This window comes from Siphateles boraxobius, unplaced genomic scaffold, assembly GCF_051911475.1.
Source record: "Siphateles boraxobius isolate OS27281-9 unplaced genomic scaffold, OSU_SipBor_1 22, whole genome shotgun sequence".
NCBI classification, from domain to species: Eukaryota; Metazoa; Chordata; class Actinopteri; order Cypriniformes; family Leuciscidae; genus Siphateles; species Siphateles boraxobius.
In genome coordinates, this window is record NW_027508833.1 from 6,325,149 (window position 1) to 6,348,437 (window position 23,289).

The 23,289-nt window shown below is 37.8% G+C and overlaps 1 protein-coding gene across 1 annotated transcript; it reads left to right on the forward strand.

Annotated features, from left to right (window-relative positions):
• The first annotated feature begins 10 nt into the window (after positions 1-10).
• On the forward strand, positions 11-22,810 carry prox2 (prospero homeobox 2). Its single transcript, XM_077238525.1, has 5 exons — positions 11-123; positions 1,425-2,598; positions 6,324-6,431; positions 14,178-14,372; positions 21,955-22,810. The coding sequence occupies exons 1-5, from the start codon at positions 20-22 to the stop codon at positions 22,120-22,122; spliced, it is 1,749 nt and encodes a 582-aa protein (XP_077094640.1). The 5' UTR covers positions 11-19; the 3' UTR covers positions 22,123-22,810.
• The last annotated feature ends 479 nt before the right edge of the window (positions 22,811-23,289 follow it).

The following is a 23,289-nucleotide window of genomic DNA, read 5'->3' on the forward strand; positions in this document are numbered from 1 at the left end:
TGGTCTCTGATTAGCTGGCATGTTGATGACGGGCGGCCTGGCCACGCCCACACCACAGGACCGAGATCAGAGCGCGCGCCGCCGAGAGGGCTCACTGTCGGTCAAGCGTCTCCAGAGCAACAGGTAAGCGCGCGCTCTCTCCCCTCTCTCTCTCATCATGTGCTGAAGTTTCTCTCATAAAAATGCAGATTTTATTGGCTTAACTTTGTTTTTTACCTCTTTCTCTTTGAGAAAAAACATACTTTGCGATATGAAGGTTGTAATTCTTCATTATAGTACTGATGTGAAACGAAACGGATGCAGTCACAGGCATAAGACACGTAACGGTAGTCGATTACAGGCTATGTTTCATATTTATTACACGTGTATTTACATTCAATATTAACGTTCAAAGTATGTAAACACTGCTAAAGTGTGTAGAGATATTTATTCAGATCGACATATATAGAGAGAATTAGAAGAAAATCTGTATGAATCCAAACTGATATGAAATGCACTTTAAATATATGAAAATTTAATAATCTCTGTTCTGTTTGAATAACATAGGAATCAGCTCAAAAAAGTTGAACAGAATTATTTTCATATATAATAAAACATGCATAAGACACGTTGTCGAATATGTAGGCTATGTGTATGTTTCATATTTATAACACACGTGTTTACTTTGAATATTAACGTTCAAAGTATGTATAGAGTATGTATTCAGTTTGACATATTTTGAGAGAATTTCTGGAAAATCTGGAGTCCAAACTGATATGAAACGCACTTCAAATACTGTATATGGAAAAAAACATTCTTTTTTGCTCTTGTAACTATCTTGTATAATGTTAGATTATGTTATTTTGATGTAATATAATATTATGTTATTTCTCTTTTCTGTTTGAATAACAGCTCAAATCAGCTCAAAAGTAATACTCACAATTCAATGTTTACTAAAACAGTTGTGTACGTGCATTTAATAATAAGATGCGTAATGCATGGTACAGAATGCACAGTTATTGCAATGCCTAATGGGTTTCTGATTTTATTAAATTACAGATTTTTAAGATAGATTTATATTACAGATTTTTAAGGCTCAAACGGAATCTTATCCTTAAATGCACGCCAAACTATTTTTTATTAAACATATTGGTTACACTTCATTTTAAGGTGTCATTATATATTTATAATGCAGTAAGATAACCAACAGCAGAAGTGTGTATAGATAATGTATTTCTAATGTATTTCTGATTTTATTTACTACTAAAAAAAGATGAACCAAATTATTTTCATACATATAATAAACAATACTCACAATTCAATGAATATGTTTAATAAAACATTTTTTTTTTTTGCATTAAAGGTTAAGACAGCCATGTGTTGTACAGAATGCAGAGTTATTGCAATGCCTAATCTATTTCTGATTTTATTTACTACTAATACAGATTTTTAAGGCTCAGACGGTTAGTGACAAGCATGAATCTGAGTCCAGCAGAGCAGAGCGACGGGTGTGTGGAGGGCAACCGATCCGAGCAGATGCTCCCTTGTTTCCGGAGAAGCGCGTACGACGAGCCTCTCGCTTCCTACAACGGCTCCGTCATCTCCCACCTCCTGCGGAAGACCATCCACAGCAAACTAAGCTCCCTCGACATGCTTTACTGCGCGAACGAGTCTGGTGTGACGGACGAGGAGCAGAGCGGGGGCGAGGATCTGTCTGTGGACGTCGAGCAACATCTACAAGCCAAGCGTGCACGCGTGGAAAACATAATCCGAGGAATGGCGGGATCACACAGGGATCCGGAACGAGACTGCGAATCCGTTCGCACCCGACAAGACAAACGCAAGCAGAAGCTGCCGCTCCACCAGGAGCCCGACGCCAAACCCAAGACGAGCAAAGACGAAGAGTGTCACAAGCTCAAGGAGCAGCTTCAGAGCATGCAGAGACTCCTGCATCAGCTCCAGGAGAAGATCTCGCATGTTTACGACTCCGAGGGCGATCCCAAACCAGGATTGAGCCGCGAATCCAGTGTGAATAACCTCCAGGAGACTCTAAAGTGCGAGTTGACCCGGACCGTGAGCGAAAGCATCGATTCTGTCTTCAAGAAGCTTGCGATGAAGCCGAGCACGAGTCCGGAGTACAAGCCAAGCCAAGACGATTCCCGTTCCGAGATATCCGACTCGGAGGAGGTCAGCAGGGAGCACTTTGAAAGCGACAGCCAAACCGAAGCGTTATCCTTAGTAGTCCGTAAGCCTTCCCAATCCCAGATGATCCCGGGAGTTAAGCGACCATTCCCGCTCCACCAAACCCCTTTCCAGTTCGGCTACAACACTCCCTTACACGACAGCCAGATCCTCGAGCACCTTCTGAAATACGGCCCACACTCGGCCTTCTCCGGGCTTCCCTGTGTTCCTGCTTCCCTGGAGAGGTCTTCTCCGGACTCCATGGAGCATTCCTGGGAAAGCGTGGCCATGAGGTCCAAGGCTCATCATCTGGGTCAGCATCAGCACCATCATCATCCCGCAGGACTGGTCCCAGTGGACTCGCTCTGTCTCCCGCATGTTAAGATGGAGTGTGCGGATCTGCAGAGCATGGAGAGGAGCTCCTTCATGGCGCTCAATATATCCTTTCAATAATAAATAACACTTTATTATTCTTCAGTGTTTTTTTGTATCAGTCCGACCTAAAGGATTTGGGTACCGAAACGCCAGGGGCCGGTTGTATAAACATAGCCATTATGTTGAGACAGTGTGTTATGTTCTAGTGTGACCCACTAGCAGTTAGTCTGGTGATGTCAGTTTTACTTTTCGGTATTAAATTAGGCTAATCTACGTTTTTATGTAACTGATTTAAAAAAGCTATGAACAGTCTTAAAGAAAAAAAATTGGTGTGTAACTTGTAAGACTAGTCTTAGTGGTTTATGCAACCGGGCCCAGTTTAGAAGAAAGAACGTTTTTTTTAGGGATGATGCGCGATATATCGGCCACCATATCGGTATCGGACGATATCTGATCATTTGGGTAACACTTTACAATAAGGTTCATTATTGGTGCTTTATCACTTCAAAAAAGGAAAATATGGTTAAGTGCAACATGTGCAGCTCAAGTCTGTCATATCGGCTATGAGAACATTATATGCCGATATATGATCATTTGGTAACACTTAACAATTAGGTTTATTAGTAAACATGAACTAAGCATTTATTAATCTTAGTTAATATTAATTTCAACATTTACTAATACGTTATTGAAATCAAAGGTTGGATTTGTTACCATTAGTTAATGCACTGTGAACTAACATGAACAGCTGGATATTTATTAACATTAACAAAGATGAATAAATACTGTAACAAATGAATTGCTCATTGTTAGTTCATGTTAGTTAATGCACTAATTAATGTTAATTAATGAACCTTATTGTAAAGTGTTACCAATCTAACTTTAGCTGGACAATAACTTTATTCTAGAGCTGCTTTAAAGCCAAAACAATCTCTGTTACTTTAATTTCCCATTATCACTGTAAAGCTGCTTTGAAACTATATTGTTAAAAGCGCTGTATAAATGAAGGAGACTTGACTTGACCAATCATTTTTAAATGGCGCTCCGCTCAGTATATCCGTTCAACCCGTAACACTTTATTATTCTTGAGTGTTTTCTGTATCAGTCCGCCCAAAAGGGTTTGGTACCGACAATGTTCAAAACATCAGCTTAGAAGAAAGAAAGTCTTTTTTAGGGATGCACAATATATTCAATTCACGTTTATTTGTATAGCGCTTTTCACATTACAATTTAGAGTGATCTGTTATCAGAGGGAACTGTCTAAGTTAAGTATTTCAGAAATGTAAAGTCACAGTTAGCTAGAAATGTACTATTTTAAACAATGTAATAATTTAATGCAGAAACAATGAGCTCAATGAAGTAATGAATACTTGTTTGTTAACAAATGATTATGACATTTAGAAAATATAGCATTGGTGCATGTTGATGGTTAATGTAATGGCCACCATATCGGTATCGGCCGATTTATGATCATTTTTAATGTTATCGTTTTTGGAGAACATCATTATAATTGTGTGATTGGGACATTATAAGACTTTTGTTTTTTTTAATCAGGCTCTCAAAAATTATATAAAAATTTGGATTTAGGTTTATCGATTTAACCAATATATCAATTATCGGCTTTCAGATATAAAGAATTATCGGTTATCTACTGAAGAGGAAGAAGAACATGAAGAAGAGAGTGAGGAATATAAAAACAGGAGGAAACAGAGATAAACTAGTGAAGAAGAAGAAGAACAGAAAAAAGAGTGAGGAGGAGGAGGAGGAAGAAGAAGAAATAGAGAGGGAAAAAATGAATATAAAAACTGAAAGAAACAGCTTCTCTTTCTCCAGAAATTCCTTCATGGCGCTCAATATATCCTTTCAACCCGTTACATTTTATTATTATCGAGTGTTTTTTGTATCAGTCCGACTAAAAGGGTTTAGGTACCGACAATCCTCAAAACATCAGTTTAGAAGAAAGAAAGTCTTTTCAAATCAATTTAAAATTATCGGTCATCGGTATACATCTCAGATGACAGAGAAAAGTCTCTGTTCAGTCTTATTGCTGCCATTGAGATATATTAAAGAAATCTCACTGCTGATTGTTCTTTTCATAATTTCAGAAAGTTGTTTGCAAGAAAGAAACACGCTTCATGTTTCAGGAGTGTTTTTTTATCCACGGATGATGTTCTTTGTTTAGCTTGAGCTGCTTTTGAAAAAGCCACCTCTTTGTTTAGTTGACTGTTGTTATTTAATATATAGTAGTTAACATTGAGATAGCGCTGAACAAACGACCAGCTCTCGAGCCTGACGAACAATCGCAGGATTGAGTGCAGCGGTGAGCCGTTCCACCGACGCAGACTTCAAGGAGAATTTCTGCTTTGATCTTGGTAACCCCAAAGAAAATTGTAGCATCTTCTTTAATCTGGGCTCAGTAATGACTTTAAGTCCAGGAAAAGACAAATAAAAAGGAATACAAGGCTTTGATAAGAATTGTTAGGAACAAAAGCCAATTTTCAAAGGCAGAAAAAGCAACTGTTTCTCTTCTGGAAATTCTCTGATTTTTCCCCTCTCGGACTTGAAAAGGTGCGGGATATGTTTCTGCACTCTCAATGTGATCGGAGTGGATGAGAGAGGTCACTTTTGGTTGTTTGTGAAAAGCAAGCTCTCAGCCATCATTATACACCACCATCAATGGCCAGAGTCCTATATGTATGTATATATATATATATATATATATATATATATATATATATATATATATATATATATATATATATATATATATATATATATATATATATACAGTCAACCCAAATATTATTAATATTCAGACACCAGAAATCATTTTTGATATTTTTTAGTGTGCAGGACACTATAGTTCATTTATGTAAGTGAGGAGAGCAAAATTAAGTAAACTGTGAGATATTAAACACAAAAATTCTTCATACAGTGACTACCAGTAAAATTTATAAAGATTTGAGACCAAAAATGATTCAGACACTTTGACCAGATCATGTTTTCTTAAGTGTTTTTCTTTCTTTGCTAATGTGATCTTTTTACACCACAGACTGAACAAAATGAAGCATTGCTTGGTAATTGGTTGAGCTAAACTGGTATTATCTAATTGTGTAGTTAAATTTAACAGCTGATAGATATTCAACATAATTCATGTGTGAGACAGTCTAACAGAAAAAAAAGTTCTCGTCATATTTATTACCATATTCTAAACTATAGCGTAAATGGTGATAAATGTGAGTAATGTTGAAGGTGTCTGAATAAATGTTGGTTTGACTGTACATATACACACATATGTGACAATATTGCAGAATGCTTCGCTTTTAAACATCATTAGATTTATATAATGCACTTTGGAAATGATTTCAACATTTTGGCTCCTATTTTGAAGTGATGCATTGTTTAATAACAGCAGCTGTTTGTGCTTTACGTTAAGAAGCAACAATGTAAATTAAAAAAAGGACGTAAGCTGATCCTCTTCATCCTCACTGAGGAAAATCATCTGTGTGTTTTGCAGCAAAGCAATTATTATAGGCAGATATGGAGCAAACGGCTTGTGTTGGAGGTCCTTAATCTAATTATTTTGGCTCTTTTTCTGCTGTCGTGTCTTAATCGACTCTGGTCAACACAGAGCTGTTAATTCATTTGGGCCGATGAATTGGACAAATTGATGCGTATTTGTTTGGGAGTGCGTGTTAAATGGCAGTGCTGAATCGAGGTTGATCTCTGTGTCATATTTGCCAGATCTTTATTTATCGTGAGGTTTTTGAGGCCTTGACGCTCGTCACATTCAGGAAGGTCTGACCCCAAACCATTTGAAGAAAGCCAAACTGATGTTCTTCTACACACGCTACCCGAGCTCAAACCTACTCAAGAACTTCTTCCCTGATGTCAAGGTATGTCAGTGTTTCACACAATTATGGCTCAGTACGTTTATCTTTATTCACATTCATATACATGAGCACTTGTGTCTATCAAATTATGGGTCAGTATTGCTTCTCCTATTGTTCATTACTATATTGTGATCACTAGGAAAGTAAGGGTTCTAAGAACCCTTAATGCCAAAAAGGTCCTATATAACGAGGAAAGTCTTGCATAATAATTGTATAATGTATAACAGGTTTTTTTTTTCTATTGATAAAGTATGTTTATGAGCTGCTTAATTTAAAAAAATAATAATTTAAATTAAAAATTAATAAAAGAAATTAGGGCCCTATTAAATCAGTTTTATTTTATTTTTTTAAATTCCATTTAAAAAAATAATAATTTTGGACTCCATTTTAATGATTAGTTAAATTTTTGTGATCAAAAAGCATGTCTAATTAATTGAAATCATGAAACTTATACAATTTAACAACAATTTATAAAAAAAAATGTTTAACAAAAATTACATTTTTTTTTCTCTAATTCCGTTTTATTTTTTTACTAAATTCTGTGTTTCCGTGTTTTAAGTTTTCTGGATTCCATTTTAATAATCAATAATAATTCATTTCCATGACTTATTTTTTTGCCTTTTTCTGGCAACAAATAAAAGCACAAAAAATTTATTTAATTTATCGTTTAATCAGCTGAAATTAAACAAACTTTTTTGTTAAACAAAGTGTTGCACAACAGAGCTTTACTGTTAAAATTAAAACATTGAAGAAAAATGTTGATGGTTTCGTAAAAAATACAATAAAGTTTTAATAATTATGTATCATTATTATTATTAGAGTTCAAATTTTTGTTACATTGAGACGTATCTAAAAGCTACTGTACAACAGTAATGTTTTTCTGTCAAAATTTCTTCAAGTTAAACCGAACTTTTATTTTGAAGTGTTGAAATGAAACCATTCAGAGACACGCAGAACATGCAGGATTCATTCTGAAAGTCCTTTTGAGGTTTAATATTCACAGACACTAGTCTATATTGTGATTTAAGTGTACTGACCTGCTTTTTATTTATTCATCAAAAATCTGACAAATTCCATTAAATTCTGCATTATACAGTAAACTTCCGTGTTTTCTGCATTGTCATCATAGGACCCTATTAATTCAAATTGAATCCATAAAATGATCTCATGATGGAAGTTTTTTTATTTGAAGAGCCTTATGGTTCCATATAGAAAATTTTCTTCTAAGAGTGTCCAGTAAACCAATCATTTATATTTATATTATAAGTATAACAGTATTACTTTTATCTCTTTTATCTTCATCTATATTTATCAGAATAATCAGTTAAGCATAAAAAATTGTGAATTCAGAAAAGAACGTTCTAAAACTAGCAGAAATACAGAAAAATAACACAGAATTAGACGCTTGAGCGAATATTCCTGTGTTAGGGTGGCAATTCCTGAACTGCTGGTTTAACTCTGACAAAGTTAAAAGAAGAGTTTCTCAAGTCAGCAAAAGGAGACAAAAGAGTCTGCGGAGAGGAGCACAACCTCCTCTATTCAGCGTTAACCCTTCAGCCCGCCAGCTTTCACCAGACTACAATAGCAGAGCGCTGAGCCGCGGATAGTGTGTGTGTGTGTGTGTGTGTGTGTGTGTGTGTGTGTGTGTGTGTGTGTGTGTGTGTGTGTGTGTGTGTGTGTGTGTGTGTGTGTCTAGCGGCATATCCTGTGAGTGTGTAACGTGTCCTGAGGCACAAGTGTTGTGATGAGTCAACACAACAGGAAAAAGCTTGTGTGTTATTCCATGACTCTCTAGTTGGTTCTCAATCAGACGGCACATCAATGAACAGTTTAAGACACCACATATATTCAGTCAGGCGCACTGCCAGGGAACCGTAACATTTGTGCTTGAATATTTCAAGAGGATGGAAGGGCGTAGTGCCAAACATTAGTCCCAAACTGATGAGTGATATCTTCTTGCGGTGCTTAGATCCAAAAGGAAATCAAAAATTAGAAAAAAAGAGAGATCAGCACATGAATATAGGCCAAAAAGCCCACAGGATTTGATTGTCCAGAGGCCACAAATAAAGTGCAAGAGTGCAAAACGTTCCCTTTATCAGTGTCATGCTTTAATATTTCAAAAAAAAAAAAATCTAATAATTTTGTAAAAAAGAAAATATATATAGAGGGACACATCCTTCGAAAAATGTGTTTTTAAATGGACGATTCTTAACCTGTTATCTGTCAATGTCCCGCTGCCTTTTTCCCCATCACATATTTCAGTATTCATCATAAATCATCCCGTGAAAAACATTTTGAAATTGGTACTTTAATACCTTTTATTAAGCTCCTGCCCCTTGTGGGCAGTGTCAAGTTTCATATTACAACATTTATTTCACTATTTTATAACCAAATCTTTTTCTAATCTTGAGAAAACATGTATTGTTTGAAAGGTCGGAGACTCAAGGTTGCATATTGGTTGCTGTTTTGATAGAAGTGATATTGTGACAGAAATGCATTGATTTGTGAAAGAAGAACGCATAAAAAAAGCTAACCTTGTTGGCAGAGGCTATTTACACTCACTCCACCCTTACTCGCTTTTCCCATCACATATCAGATCAGAGAGGCATTTATTTTCATAAAAATGAAGAAAATATTCAAAAAGTGAAAATTTGACATGTGATTAATAATAAAGTGTTTAAGGTTAGGGGTAGCTGTTAGGAAGGGCTTTATTGTCCCAATAAGGCAGAATCCATTTAATGATTTTAATAAATATAATAATTTACTCTTTATGTTATTATTGCATACCGTTTAATGTACAACAACACTAATAGTGTAAATAGTATCTGCCACTATTTATAAGTATAAATAGCGTCTAACTACTACTTACTGCTAAGAAAAAAAGGCTATTTTTACATAGTGTAAATAGAATCTATCGCTATTTTCACTTAGTGCAAATAGCCACTGCCTAGAAAAAATTCAATAAACTTTGGCCGTCACCCAGTGGCTATTTTTGGTGCAGCGCCTAAACTAAATCCCACAGGAACCTCAATTTGTGTGATATCAGCTTCAAATTTTACAGTTAACAGGTTAAACTATTATCCAGAGTCCTAAATATGTGCATATAGCCTTCCAAAGTACCATTCATTATTTACAATTACTATCCATAAGCCAAACCCTGAAGTGAAAAATTATATATTACATAGAACTATATTATATATTTAAATAAGATTCAGTTTTGTTTTGTTCTTTGTAATAAATTTCACATTATTGAAGAAAAATTCTTTGTAAAAACCCTGTTTCATTGTTGAAAGTCACAATTTATACTAAACCTCGTCACACCAATATTTTGGTGTCAGGAAAACATTGTGTAGTTGTGATTGAATTACTGAGGTTGATGAACATAAAATACTGATGAGAGATAAGAGAAACTGTTTCAGTTTGAATCATGTGGTCAAAAAAATTTGACGATGTTAAAGATATAATGTCAGCTAGATAGAGATGTTATTTTTAAAGGCGGAAGTCTATTTGAATACACGTTATTTTAAGGTGACGTAAGTGCTAAGTAATATTAATTAACCATGTACTTGTTAGTTACTTGTAATTATGCATAATTTTCTGTTATTACTATAGTAAGTACATGTATTAACATGTTACTACATCACCTTAAAATAAAGTGTTACTGTGTATTTAGATAATTTCTATTAAATTCTGTTTTAAATCACAGATTCTCCGCAGACTAACATTAGAAAAGCGCAAAAGCTTGTCTGATAATATTGGTTTTGAAAGTAGTGTTTCATGAAGGTTTGGTTATATCAGTAATCAGTCACGAAGATGTTCTTCACTCAACAATGCGAACAAATATGACCACAACAGTATGTGACAAATCCATGATGGAAACTGAAGTCTATTCTTCTCTATTGTGTCGTATATCGAGTGAAACGCTTCTAGAACAAGAACAGATGTGGGCGGGGCTTGATTCTGTCCGTGGGGAATTGATTGGATGGTTGGATGGTTGTGGTTTGCTATTGGCTGATCTCATGTGAGTGACAGGTTATAGCCCCGCCCTCGTCATCAGAGAAGAGAAGAGGTGCTGCAAAAGGAACTTATTCTGATTCAAGATTATTAAAACAATAATGATGAGCACAGATAAATCATTTAGAATAAATACTAAATTAAAAAAAAAAGAGGGAGAGGAAGTTATTCTGATTCAAGATTACAATTTTGATTTCATGGGGACTTTAAGGAAGCAAATGATACACACAGAAAGCTAAGTTCACTGTAAAAGAAGAGGAGGTTTCTGACACTGTATCTCATGTGTTCGTCCGGATCATCACAGTCTTTCCTGACCACTGATCGTCAGCAAGTCAAGTCACCTTCATTTATACAGCGCTTTTAACAATATAGATTGTTTCAAAGCAGCTTTACAGTGATAATAGGAAATTAAAGAAACAGAGATTGTTTTGGCTTTAGCCTACAGCAGATCTAGAATAAAGTTATTGTCCTGCTAAAGTTAGTTTTGATTGATTCACTTCCGTTGCAGAGATCATTAGTTATTAATTCAGGGGCCGCTAACACGACACCATTCTAACAGAAAACCCTTAACGCACTCCAGCCGCTCACTCGCACAACAACAGTGTTTGATGCTCGAGAACGCAAAACCTTGAAACAGGTTCAAGGTGCAAGCGTTGAAAAATGTTGAAAAACTTTATCATCTCCATGTAAACTTCAAAAACGTGAATCTGTGAAAGCGCTGACATCGTGCACATGCGTATTACGTGTTTAAGTCTATAGGTATGCGCGTTTGAATATGTGCGCAGACGTGTAGTCTTTCTCTACAAATTGACCTCACCAAATGACTTGTCTGGCCGTAAAAATCAACAATACTGATTTGTTTCTTCTGCGTATCAATGTGAACTGGAATCAAGGAGCAAGGAGAGTCACGGCGAACTCCTCGCTGTCCTGAGGGAAGTCACAGCACACAAAGCCTGGACTAATCCCAGTGCCCGATCCCATTCCCGTCAGCCGAAGCCACTTTCCTTCTGACCCCTTTCTCACACTCCACGAGAAGAAGCGTCTTTGAGCCCTTGTGCAGGTTTTAGCTCTGAGATCGGATCAGTGTTATAATAACAGGGCTGATGTGAATAGCAGTTTCATCTGCTGTTTGGATAGATGTTATTTTGTGTGCAAGACATCGGCTGGGAAAGACGAGGTGTGACTACAGCCGATTAAACAAGAGTGTATTGCTGAAAATAGTGTGGAAAGCCAGCACTAGAATAAAACAGCAGCCAGGGGCGTCGGACTGGGGGTAAAACCAGTACTGATTACCAGGGCCCCAAGGGGAGAGAGGGCCCTTGAAAAGTCTGGAATATATTTTATTTGGAACATAGGGGCCCATCAGGACTGCCTATACATACGGCCCGGGATCTTGTGCTACGCCCCTGACAGCAGCAACAAACAAACTCTGTAACACTTTATAATAACGGTCTGTCATTAATAAGTAACTATACAGGAAGTAAGGCAGGACTAATGAGTAGTTCTACATTACACCTCAGTCCTAACTACAAACGATGCGACGTGCGATAAAAACGTCTTTTCCATGTTAATCAGAGTTTTTGTCCTAACCAGCCGCGACGGCGACACGCGACGATTCTATTTTTCTGCGACGTCGTGCAGGAACAACAAACACAAAGTGTGGCAATGATAATCTCAGGTACTGTTTATGTGCTTTATTTAATGTTAAAAGCATGCAATGTGACTTAGAATATCATTTAGTGCTCCAGCTTTGTAGCTGTAAAAGCAACAATGGATAATTCACCTCAGATCTTGAAATTAAACAAATGGAAACAAGAACGTCCAAACTGTGAACAAACAAGTATATTCTTTGACAAAGATTGTTTTATAACTCAGTAGCCTATGTATTTGTAATAATGTTTAAATGGTGTAATATTTGTGAATTTGATTATGTAGCCTATCCATTTTCTTGCGAGTGCCGTCAGGATTACTCTCTGGTGCTGTGCGCTTGCGCTTGCAGCTCCGCCCGCACGCTGTTCTTATTGGCTGTGGATTTTGATTGATTTTAACGCATCTCGCAGTCGCGTCGCGTCTAGTGTGGACAGACTAATTATTTGTTGCTGGAATCTTATCGCATCGCTTCTGGTTAGGACACGGTGTAACAATTTGAACAGCTAGTACTATTAACTACTATAGAGACAAGCTTAACTAATCAGTAAGTAATATCAAATTTAGGACTAAGATAGTTCCTTATTAGGTAATCAATAATTACTTGATGAGATTGGCATCATTAAGAACTGATAGGTAATAACAAATTATAAAGAATTATTAATTAATTACTAATCACAACATTAACGTGTCTGAGACGTTAGCAATTGTCTTTTTTTACTCTCAACGTGGTCATAAAATGCATCACTAATTACTCAAGTGTTGCCTAGTCACTCTTCAAGAACTACTATTGATCTGGACCATTATTTTAAAAAGATTTTTTTGTTTACCTTAAAATAAAGTAAAATCGTAACACTTGAGTAATTAGTGATGCATTTTATGACTTATAATCAGAGTAAAAATGATGACTGATTACATCTCAGACACATGATAATGTTCTTTATAATTTGTCATTTAGTTAATAGTTATTTATAAGGAAAATCCCGTCAAGTAATTATTGATTACCTAATAAGGAACTATCTCCTAAATGTGATATTACTTACTGATTAGTTAAGCTTGTTTCTATAGTTAATAGCTGAAGTGTTAATGTAGAACTACTCATTAGTCCTGCATTACTTCCTCCATAGTTATACTTATTAATGACGGACCATTATTATAAAGTGTTACCCAACAACTTTTATGAAACAAGTAGTGCCACTATTCTAGGTTGCTGACGCTTGTTCCTTATGGGATTTCGCCTGCTCTCCATCCAGTTTTCCCATGTTTTCTCTCCTCATGACGGACACTGACTATCATAAGCACATGACAGCTTTATGGTCTCTATAGTCAAAGCGTTGAATCATGGTCATAGAAAACCTCAAAACTTGAGACAATTTTAAAATTGTGGAAAACAATTATGTAGATTTTCTTGTGAAGTTGTTCAGCTCTAAAATATTCTATCAAATGCACTCTTTTTAAATAGCCTTATGTGTTGTTGAAGACATTCACCTCGCAGAATCTGCAAAATGTCAATCATTTAAAAAAACTAAGAGGGTTCATTAATTGCATGTTGTTTTTTGTATGTAACACTGCCCTGAATAAGCTTTTTCACGTAACAGAAGTTTCTATCGCCCACAAGACAGAATAAACGACTGAATTCACAGAAATGACCCCGTTAAAATTTCAACGTGTTTTATGTTTAAAATACGCACCATTCACTCTTAAACTCTAAAAAGTTAATGTTTCTTCTCTTGTCACATCTAATTACGAATTCACATAAGTAATATATTTTAAATTCAAAATGGCAAAATCGAAAAAAAACGTAGAGTAGTTTGAATCACAAACAGATTTTAAATTTAGATGCAGTGTTTTTCAGAGTCGCGCTGGAATACATGTTTGAGTTTTGTGAACAGTAACCCACCCCCTTCTTTATGATTGGTCATCTCAATCATTCTGACATTGAGAAGCGCTGTCAGACCAATGATAAAACATGTATTACATTGTCAGACAGCGTATAAGACTCACACAATATAATTTATTGTCCCTCTCAATTTGACACGTTGTATTTTTTAATATTTTTGATATATCATTTTTTTTCAATGTTTTTAGTTTAATCGCTGCATCACGTCCCAGCTGATCAAGTGGTTCAGTAACTTCAGAGAGTTCTACTACATCCAGATGGAGAAGTTTGCTCGTCAGGCCATCATAGACGGCGTGAACGATGTGAAAGACATCTCCATCACCAGAGAGTCTGAGCTCTTCCGCGCCCTCAACATGCACTATAACAAAGCCAACGATTTCCAGGTACTCACGCCTTTATATCTTTACACGTAATATTTGATGTTTGCTGAAACTAAATAGACCAGTTCAAGCAATAATTTTATCCCTTAAAACTCATCTTTGATCACCAAAATTTAATTTTTAAATGTTTTTTCCTTGAAATAAATGTTTTCATTCCTTAAAATAACTTGAATGTAACTCGACACTCTTGCCTCATTTAGTATACACGGTTCTATGAATATGCAAATGAGCACCGCCTCCACTCACAGCACTCAGAGATCCACTCGTTGACGATCACACGTTGATCTGTTGGTTACAAGGTAGTTCGTTTGATTGGTTACACCAGCGATTTCAAACCGTGTTTTTGAGACTGTCTTTGGTTCAATGCAGTTTTATGGAGAAAATACTCAGCAATAGTGTGGACTTATCCACATGGTTTCTCTTAAAGCATATTAAAAACACCACATAGACATATAAACAACATTAAAAGCTGGATTTTCACCACAGGGGGACTTGATAATCAAAGAGGAGTTTTAAGGAATAAAATGATTGACTACAGGGGGACTTTAATGTTTACAGATTGGCATCGCTGTAAGTGCCTAACTGTAACCATGTTTGTGCTTTTTTTAAGAAAATAATCAAACCAAAATAAAAATTTTAGCAGTAATCAACATCATACCATAAATGCTGCCGATTGAGCTCAACTTGAGCTTACTTGATTTACTTGATTTGCCAACAGCTTCCAGCGCAAACCCTCTTTTGGCGTTAAAAACTACTGTCAGGATTTTTCTAAAGACAAACAGTGAAAAAATTGTGCTGAAAAGATGTAGATTGGGTTATTTTTGTGTCTGACTTTACTGCATTTGTAGGAGTTTCCCTTTCAGGCGCAGTTTTTATGGGTATTTAAATGAACCATGCAGGGTGATTTACTAAGGTTTGTGCTCGTCAATTTACTGGTATTTACGCAATTATTTAAAAGCAAGACGGTAATTTGTGCTGTTCTTTTTAGATTGTGTTGGTCATTATGGAAATTATCTTGTTCTTTAATTTGTGTGTCGTCTGTAGATCACATGCATAACTTTCCACTCCCATCACCGCGTTTATGCGCTAATTTGTTAATAAATGACATAAGTACAATGATTATTTGCTAGATAAAGTTCAGTTACTGTTTAAATGCACATCAGGATTTAGTGAGGGTTGCGTGTTTCTGCTCTCCAGCGTATAGCATGTGTATAGCATGCGTGTTTATTAATTTTCAAGCATTACAAACATAACCTAAAATCGAATAAGAGAACAACACAGAGAAAGGAAAAAAGAAAAAGGATGTATGCAAGAATAATTATTACTATTATTATTATGGCTCACCACTCCAATAAATCAATCTGAAAAAAGGTGAAAGAAAAAAGAAAATTAAATGATTGTACAATCATATGCCTTCCATTTTTACACTTAAATATACCTTACATATTTAAACCTTACACAAAACCTCTAGTAAGAATAGAAGATAAATGTGACCCTGGACCACAAAACCAGTCACAAGGTTACATTTTTTTGAAATTGAGATTTATTCATAGATACAACCGATATACAACTATTTGAAAATCTGGAATCTGAGGGTGCAAAAAAATCTAAACATTGAGAATCGCCTTTAAAGTTGTCCATTTTTGTTTGTGATTTGGCTGCATTCACTGACAAAAATATTTTTTTATAACAAAATATCTTCATGTAACATAATCTTTACTTAATATCCTAATTATTTTTGCCATAAAAGAAAAATCGATAATTTTGACCCATACAATGTTTTGTTGGCTATTGCCACAAATATACCCATGCAACTTATGACTGGTTTTGTGATATTATAACCCATATTTAAACCCATATATATCAAGACTGGATCCCAGCGTATAGCATGTTGATCTGCATCATGAACCAGATTCAGAGAGATTCGGGCTGGTTCTTTAAGTCGGGTGCCCTCGGTCCGTTTTGTCCTTCTGTTTTTATTAATGAAAACGCTCTCCAGAGAAGATATGAAAACACTGTTTCGTGTTGTAGTTTGGACTGTCAAAACAGAAGTATTTAAAAACGATGACATAAGTTTAGTCATGTGACGCATATTGTACCAATAGATATTCATGTTTTTATTCATGTATTGTGCCTTTTATTTGCTGTTAACTTTCACTCTGTTGCTAAAATATGTTACTTTGCACACTCTTCATATCACAGTCCTGCAAAGATGACAGAAAATTCACTCGCATTTGCTAAACATGAGCAGTTTTAGCGTTTTAGACCAAACATAGAGCGACCTGGAGGCATCAGTGAATGATAAGATATTTTGCTAAACAAAATGATCCTGCCAGAAGAGTTGCGCGATAACTTTATTATTTATTTTTCAGTCTGTATCATCTCAGTGAGCTTTTGTGAGGGCTTACTCATGCAGTAAGTTAAAGGTGAAAACGCCAGTGTGGACGGAGAGTGTTTTTAAACGAAAACGCCGTTTTCAAATGTATCCGGATTAACGTAGACGAAGCCTCAGAGAGATTGAGGCTGGTTCGAGCCGGTTCTTTCAGTCGGGTGTCCTCGATCTGACCCGCGTGTCGATCCGCACCTGTATCTGCGCATGATCCCAGATCTCAGATCCAAACTGTGGGAAGAGGAAGCTGCAGCATCTGCTAAAACAACTTGAGATTATGCCCTGGCCACGCCTGACTGCCGTTCGGATTGCTACTGATGCGAAAGAAGCCAGAAATCCCAAGAGTGCCGGGCCGGCCGATGGGAACGAGCCGAGACCGTTGTCTTTACCTCAGCATCAAGACATTCCATTCCCAGGGCTTGCTTTTGTGTCTGGAGATGCACGAGAAACAAAACTGTCAACAGCGAAGCGGAGCTACTCTTCGGGAAATAATGGCACCGGATAGATCCACCTTCTTCCCACCCTCACACACACACACACACACACACAAGCCGAGTCCTTCAAAGTGATGCACCGCCTGGATTCCTGCGATGGGAACCCAGTCCTTTCATGCAGTTTCCGAGCAGTTAAGTTCGAAGCAACAATCAAAGTGCCCATCCACGCTGCTCACCTAATGATTGTGACACTGTATTTGGTTTAAAACGAGAACATTAAAGATGCTGCGTAAAGATCAAGGACTTGCGTGCATACCTATAGACCTTATGCGTCAGAGAAACAAGCGCGCAGCATCTTTAGAATATTAGGGACTTTAGGCCTCTGGTGGAACGGCAACGGCATTCTGGCGTTCTATTCCGCATGTGCGACTTTAACTGCTACTTCGCACCGTTCTACTGTAAAGCCCGTTTTATGCTTCTGCGTCGAATCGACGGCGTACCCCCGCAGACCCCTCTGCGTCGCCGCGAACCCCTCCGCCGTAGCTCGGAGTGCACCTCAATATGCTTCTGCGTCAACTCCACGGCGAAGCTACGCCGTCACTCCTACAGCGTCGTGGCCGTTTTATGGTTCTGCGTCAGGTTGAGTTGCATCGCGGTGCATCTGACCAATCACAGCCCTTGTGGTCTGCGTCGCCTCGACGTGTAGTTACAATTTTTTGGAGGTGCACGTCGAGCTACGGCGGAGGGGTTCGCGGCGACGCAGAGGGGTCTGCGGGGGTACGCCGTCGATTCGACGCAGAAGCTTAAAACAGGCTTAAAGGCCTCATTATGCTCCTGCGTCAACTCCACGGCGTAGCTACGTCGTCACTCCTACGGCGTCGTGGCTGTTTTATGGTTCTGCGTCAGGTTGAGTTGCATCGCAGTGCATCTGACCAATCACAGCCCTTGTGGTCTGCGTCGCCTCGACGCGTAGTTAAAATTTTTTGGAGGTGCACGTCGAGCTACGGTGGAGGCGTTCGCGGCGACGCAGAGGGGTCTGCGGGGGTACGCCGTCGATTCGACGCAGAAGCATAAAACAGGCTTTAACCGTCTACTACGTGATAACAGCTGATTTGCCATAGTCGTTAGGCCTACTATGTAAAAGATTAAGAAAGTTAATGTTATGTTTTATGGTATGTGGCATTGTTATTGTTTATGTATATCATTAAAAGCCCAAAGCAACCCTCTCCTGCTTTTTAAAATCACTTTCTTTATTTGTATTTTGTCAAATGATTAAATTCTCCCCTACGCCGTACTCTTTACTGTTGCTTAGTAATTTTTGCGTTCTTTGGCTACGGCAGTTAACCCTTTACTTCCGGCTGCCGTTGCCGTTCCATCAGCAGCTGTTGCTTAAAGTCCCTATTGTCTTTGAACTTCTGTTTTAGTGTTAGCTCTGTATCTCTATAGCATCAATGTCGAGCAGTTATTAGCTGGTGAAGGGGATTTACCTACAGTAGAGTTAACGAAAGTTATCATGAGCATTGTAATGTTTAAAGTAGATGTCTTAACAAATGTCAGTAGACCGGGAAGATTTTAAAACGAGCCGCTCATTCATAAATACGTAAGATCGCAGTGAAAATACAAACCGGAAGACAAAAGACAACAAGCGCATGCAGCGATGAAAAGGGGCGGGGCTACATAAGGTCTATAGACTAAACATGTAATACGCTTGTGCACGCCGTCACCGTTTCCACAGATTCACGTTTTTGAAGTTTAGGCGGAGATGATAAAGTTTTTTTTAACATTTTTCAAAACTTGCACCTTGGAACCTATTTCAAAGTTTGCGTTCTCGGGCATAAAACACTGTTGTTGTGTTTTGGGTTGGAGCTGTTGGACTGTTGGAGCGCATTAAGGGTTTTCTGTTAGCGGCCCCTACGTTAATAACTAATGATTCTTTGCAACTGAAGTGAATCAGTCAAAACTAACTTTAGCTGGACTATAACTTTATTCTAGAGCTGCTGTAAAGCCAAAACAATCTCTGTTACTTTAATTTCCTATTATCACTGTAAAGCTGCTTTGAAACAATCTATACGGTTAAAAGCGCTTTATAAATAAAATAAATTATGGGTTAGGGTGTTCTGGGTTTTTGCTAGGGGCTTGCATTTTATAATAATTATAATAATTCGTTACATTTATTTAGCGCTTTTCTGAAACTCAAAGCGCTTTACATGGAAGTTGGAATCTCCTCAACTCCTCAATCTCCAATGAGCAGCTCCACCTGGATGATGCGACGGCAGCCATATTGCGTCAGAACGCCCACCACATTTGAATTTGAATAGTTTCCTGGTGCTTGAATGGTGGTTCTGGGTGGTTGCTTAGACATTGTAGGTTGTTGCTGGGGTATTTGGAGTGGTTGTTAGGTGGTTTGTAGGCTAGGGTGTTCTAGGTGGTGGCAAGGCACATTAAGTTGTTGCTATGGTGTTCTTGTTGTTGTTAGGTGGTTGAATGGATGTAATGGAGGTTGCTAGGGAAATCTGGGTGGTTGCTAAGGTATTGTTAAGTGGTTTCTGGATATATGTGTCCTGGATGGTTGCTAAGGCATTTTAGGTTGTTACTAAAGTATTTTGGGTTGTTGTTAGGTGGTTTATAGGATAGGGCGTTGTGGGTGGTTGCTAGGGCACTTTATGTTGTTACTAGGGTATTCTGGTTGCTAGGTGCTTGCATTGTGATTCTGGGTGGTTGCTAAGGCATTCCTAGGTGGTTTCAAGCCTAGTGTGTTCTGGGTGGTTGCTAATGCATTTTAGGTCAATGCTAGGGTATTTTGGGTGGTTGTTACGTAGTTGCTATGGCATTCTGTGTGGTTGCTAGGGCATTCTGGGTGGTTGCTAAGGCATTGCTAGGTGGTTTTAAGCCTAGTGTGTTCGGGGTTGTTGTCAAGCCATTTTAGGTTGTTGCTGGGGTAGTTACGGTGGTGGTAAGGTGGTTGCTAGGCCATTCTGGGTGGTTAAGTGTTTTTAGGCATGCTAAGGTTGTTAAGGCATTGTTAAGTGGTTTTAAGGTGAGTGGTTTTCTGGGTGGTTGCTAAGGCATTATTAAGTGGTTTCTAGGCATGTGTGTTCTGTGTGGTTGCAAAGGCATTTTAGGTTGTTGCTAGGGTATTTTGGGTTGATGTTAGATGGCTTATACGATAGGGTGTTCTGAGTGGTAGCTAAGGCATTACTAGAGATTACTAAGTTGTTACCAGAGCATTCTGGGTGGTTGATAGGTGTTTGCCAAGTACTTTCTTTGTAGTTCTGGGTGGTTGGCAGGAAATTCTGGGGTTGCTAAGGTTATTGTTAGGGTGTTGTGTTCTGGGTGATTGCTTAGGCATTTTAGGTTGTTGCTGTAGCATTATGGATGCTTGTTAAGTAGTTGGTTGGGTGTGCTGGGTGGTTGCTTGAAGCTAGCATTGTGGTTCTTGGTGGTTGCTAGGGCATTATTAGGTGGTTCCAAGCCTAGTGTGTTATGGGTGGCTGCTAAGGCATTTTAGGTCATTGCTGGATATTTTGGTTGGTTGTTAGGTGGTTGCTAGGGAATTCTGTTTGGTTGTTAAAGCATTGTTGGGTGGTATCAAGGCTATTGTGTTCTGGGTGGTTGCTAAGGCATTTTAGGTTGTTACTGTAGTATTTTGGGTGGTTGTTAGATGGTTGCTATGATTCTCTGAGTAGTTGCTTGGTTGTTACATGGGTGTTGTAGGTGGTTGCTTGGGCATTCTAGGTGGTTTCTAGGCATGTGTGTTCTGGGTGGTAGCTGAGGAATTTTAGGTTGTTGCTGGGGTATTTTGGGTGATTGTTAGGTGGTTGCTAGGATGCTCTAAGTGGTTGCTAGGTGGTTTAATAGGTGTTCTGGGTGGTTGCTAAGGCATTCTAGGTTGTTGCTGGGGCATTCTGGATGTTTGTTATGTAGTTGCTTGGGTGTCCTGAGTAGTTGCTAGGTGCTGGCATTGTGGTTCTGGGTGGTTGCCATGGCATTCTGGCTGGTTAATAATGTGTTTCTAAGGTGATCTGGTTTGCTCTGCTCATCAACACACTTGCACTGCATTTACACACTCAGTCTGATCACAGTAGCATTAGTGATGGTTCACTCACTGCATTATAGGCCGCTTTTCAGATAGTAAACATTGTGATGTTTTTCAAAAAGGGTCTATTGAGAGTGTAATCAGTGTTTATCTGAAGTCTGTTTCAAACGTATATTCCTCAGGTTCCTGACATTCTTGGAGGTCGCTGAAATTTAAAATGGTTGTTGCTAAGGTATTGTTAAGGGGTTTCTAGGAATGTGTGTTCTGGGTGGTTGCTAATGCATTTTAGGTTGTTGCTGGGGTAGTTTGGGTGGTTGTCAGGTGGTTGCTAGGATGCTTTAAGTGGTTGCATAGGTGTTCTGAGTGGTTGCTAAGGCATTCTAGGTTATTGATGGGGTATTCTGGATGCTTGTTATGTAGTTGCTAGTGTGTCCTGGGTTGTTGCTAGGTGCTGGCATTGTGTTTCTGGCGGGTAACTAAGGTGTTTCTAATGTGATCTGGTTTGCTGTTCTCATTAACACATAATTTGAAGAATCACTCATGATGACTGTTGCACAAACACTGCACTTACACACTCAGTCTGATCACAGTAGCACTAGTGAGGGTTCACTCACTGCCTTATAGACCGCTTTTCAGTTAGTAAACATTATGATGTTTTTCAGAAAGTGTCTATTGAGAGTGTATTCGGTGTTTAACTCAGGTCTGTTTCAAACGTTTGCTCCTCAGGTTCCTGACAGATTCCTGGAAGTTGCTGAAATCACACTTCAGGAGTTCTTCAGCGCCGTCTCCCTGTCCAAAGACTCCGACCCCTCCTGGAAGAAAGCCATCTACAAGGTCATCTGCAAACTGGACAGTGACGTTCCCGAGGACTTCAAATCTCCTTCCTACCTGTAAACCCAGAGCGCCACCAACAGGACACTTTATTTATCATGAGTGTCGATCACACATGTTTCTTTTTATAAGTGAATCGTCAGCTTTATTGACAAATCTAAATATATATTCTAAATATTTTGCTGTTGACTGCCAGCGAGTTTGTTTCATTTTGTCTGTGGAAAAGGCTTGTTTAATTATAATAATAGTTTGGATTTTGGTTTTTCAATGTAATATATTTTGCTTTTATAAAACCACTGTAGACAAATGTGTGGTGTGTTTTTTAGCCCTGATAATGAAATGGAAAAGCAGTTATGATTTGTTTTTAATGTGCATTTGTTCCTTCTGTGAAGTATCTCATGAAGCATTTGTAATAATTATAAAAAAAGGTTTAAATAAGTATAATTTAGCTGTATGATATGAGTAAAGGTGGAATATTGCTGTTTATGTGGGACCCCAGATTAAAATATATTGCATGTAGAAGCATTTCCCTCAAAATGTGCCAATATCATATATATTGGTTTTCAAATTCTTGTTTATCATTCAGCGGAGTGTGTTTTTTCATTTAATAATAAAAGACTCATATTGCTGCAGTTAATATGGGGTTAATTTTTTGAGGGTTCTGATATAAACACTTTCTTAAAGAAATAACCCCCCCCCCCCCCCCCCACCAAAAAAATAAAAAAATAAAAATAAACTGTGACAATCCAAACCTGTTTGCTGTTATTTTATTGTAGCAAAACATGACCAAATTTTGACCTGTTTGACAGCCTAACATATCTTAAATCTTAAATCCATTGTGTTCAGATTTAACAATCTGATGCTCTTCGTCATTTTCGACTGAAAAAATTTATGTTTTGTGTTTTTTTAAAGAATTTCTTTACTTCATTGGAACGGTACGAAACTTGGTAAAGGTTTTGACACTTGCTGTGTGAACTAAAAAAAAAGAAATCATGGACATGGTTCAAAAAGTTTAAATGGTCCTGAAATAATCACACTTGAGCTCCTCAGTTAAAAATGAGCGCATTGGAAATTAATGGGAAACTAATTTCCTCTAGTGGAAGCGTTTGGTATTGCAGCCAAACAACACTGAATGAAAACTCATTTTTGGAGATATCAACCTCAAATCAAAACTTGTTTAGATTTATGGCTTTGATTTTCTCAGAGTTTTAATTGAAAATAGTATGTATG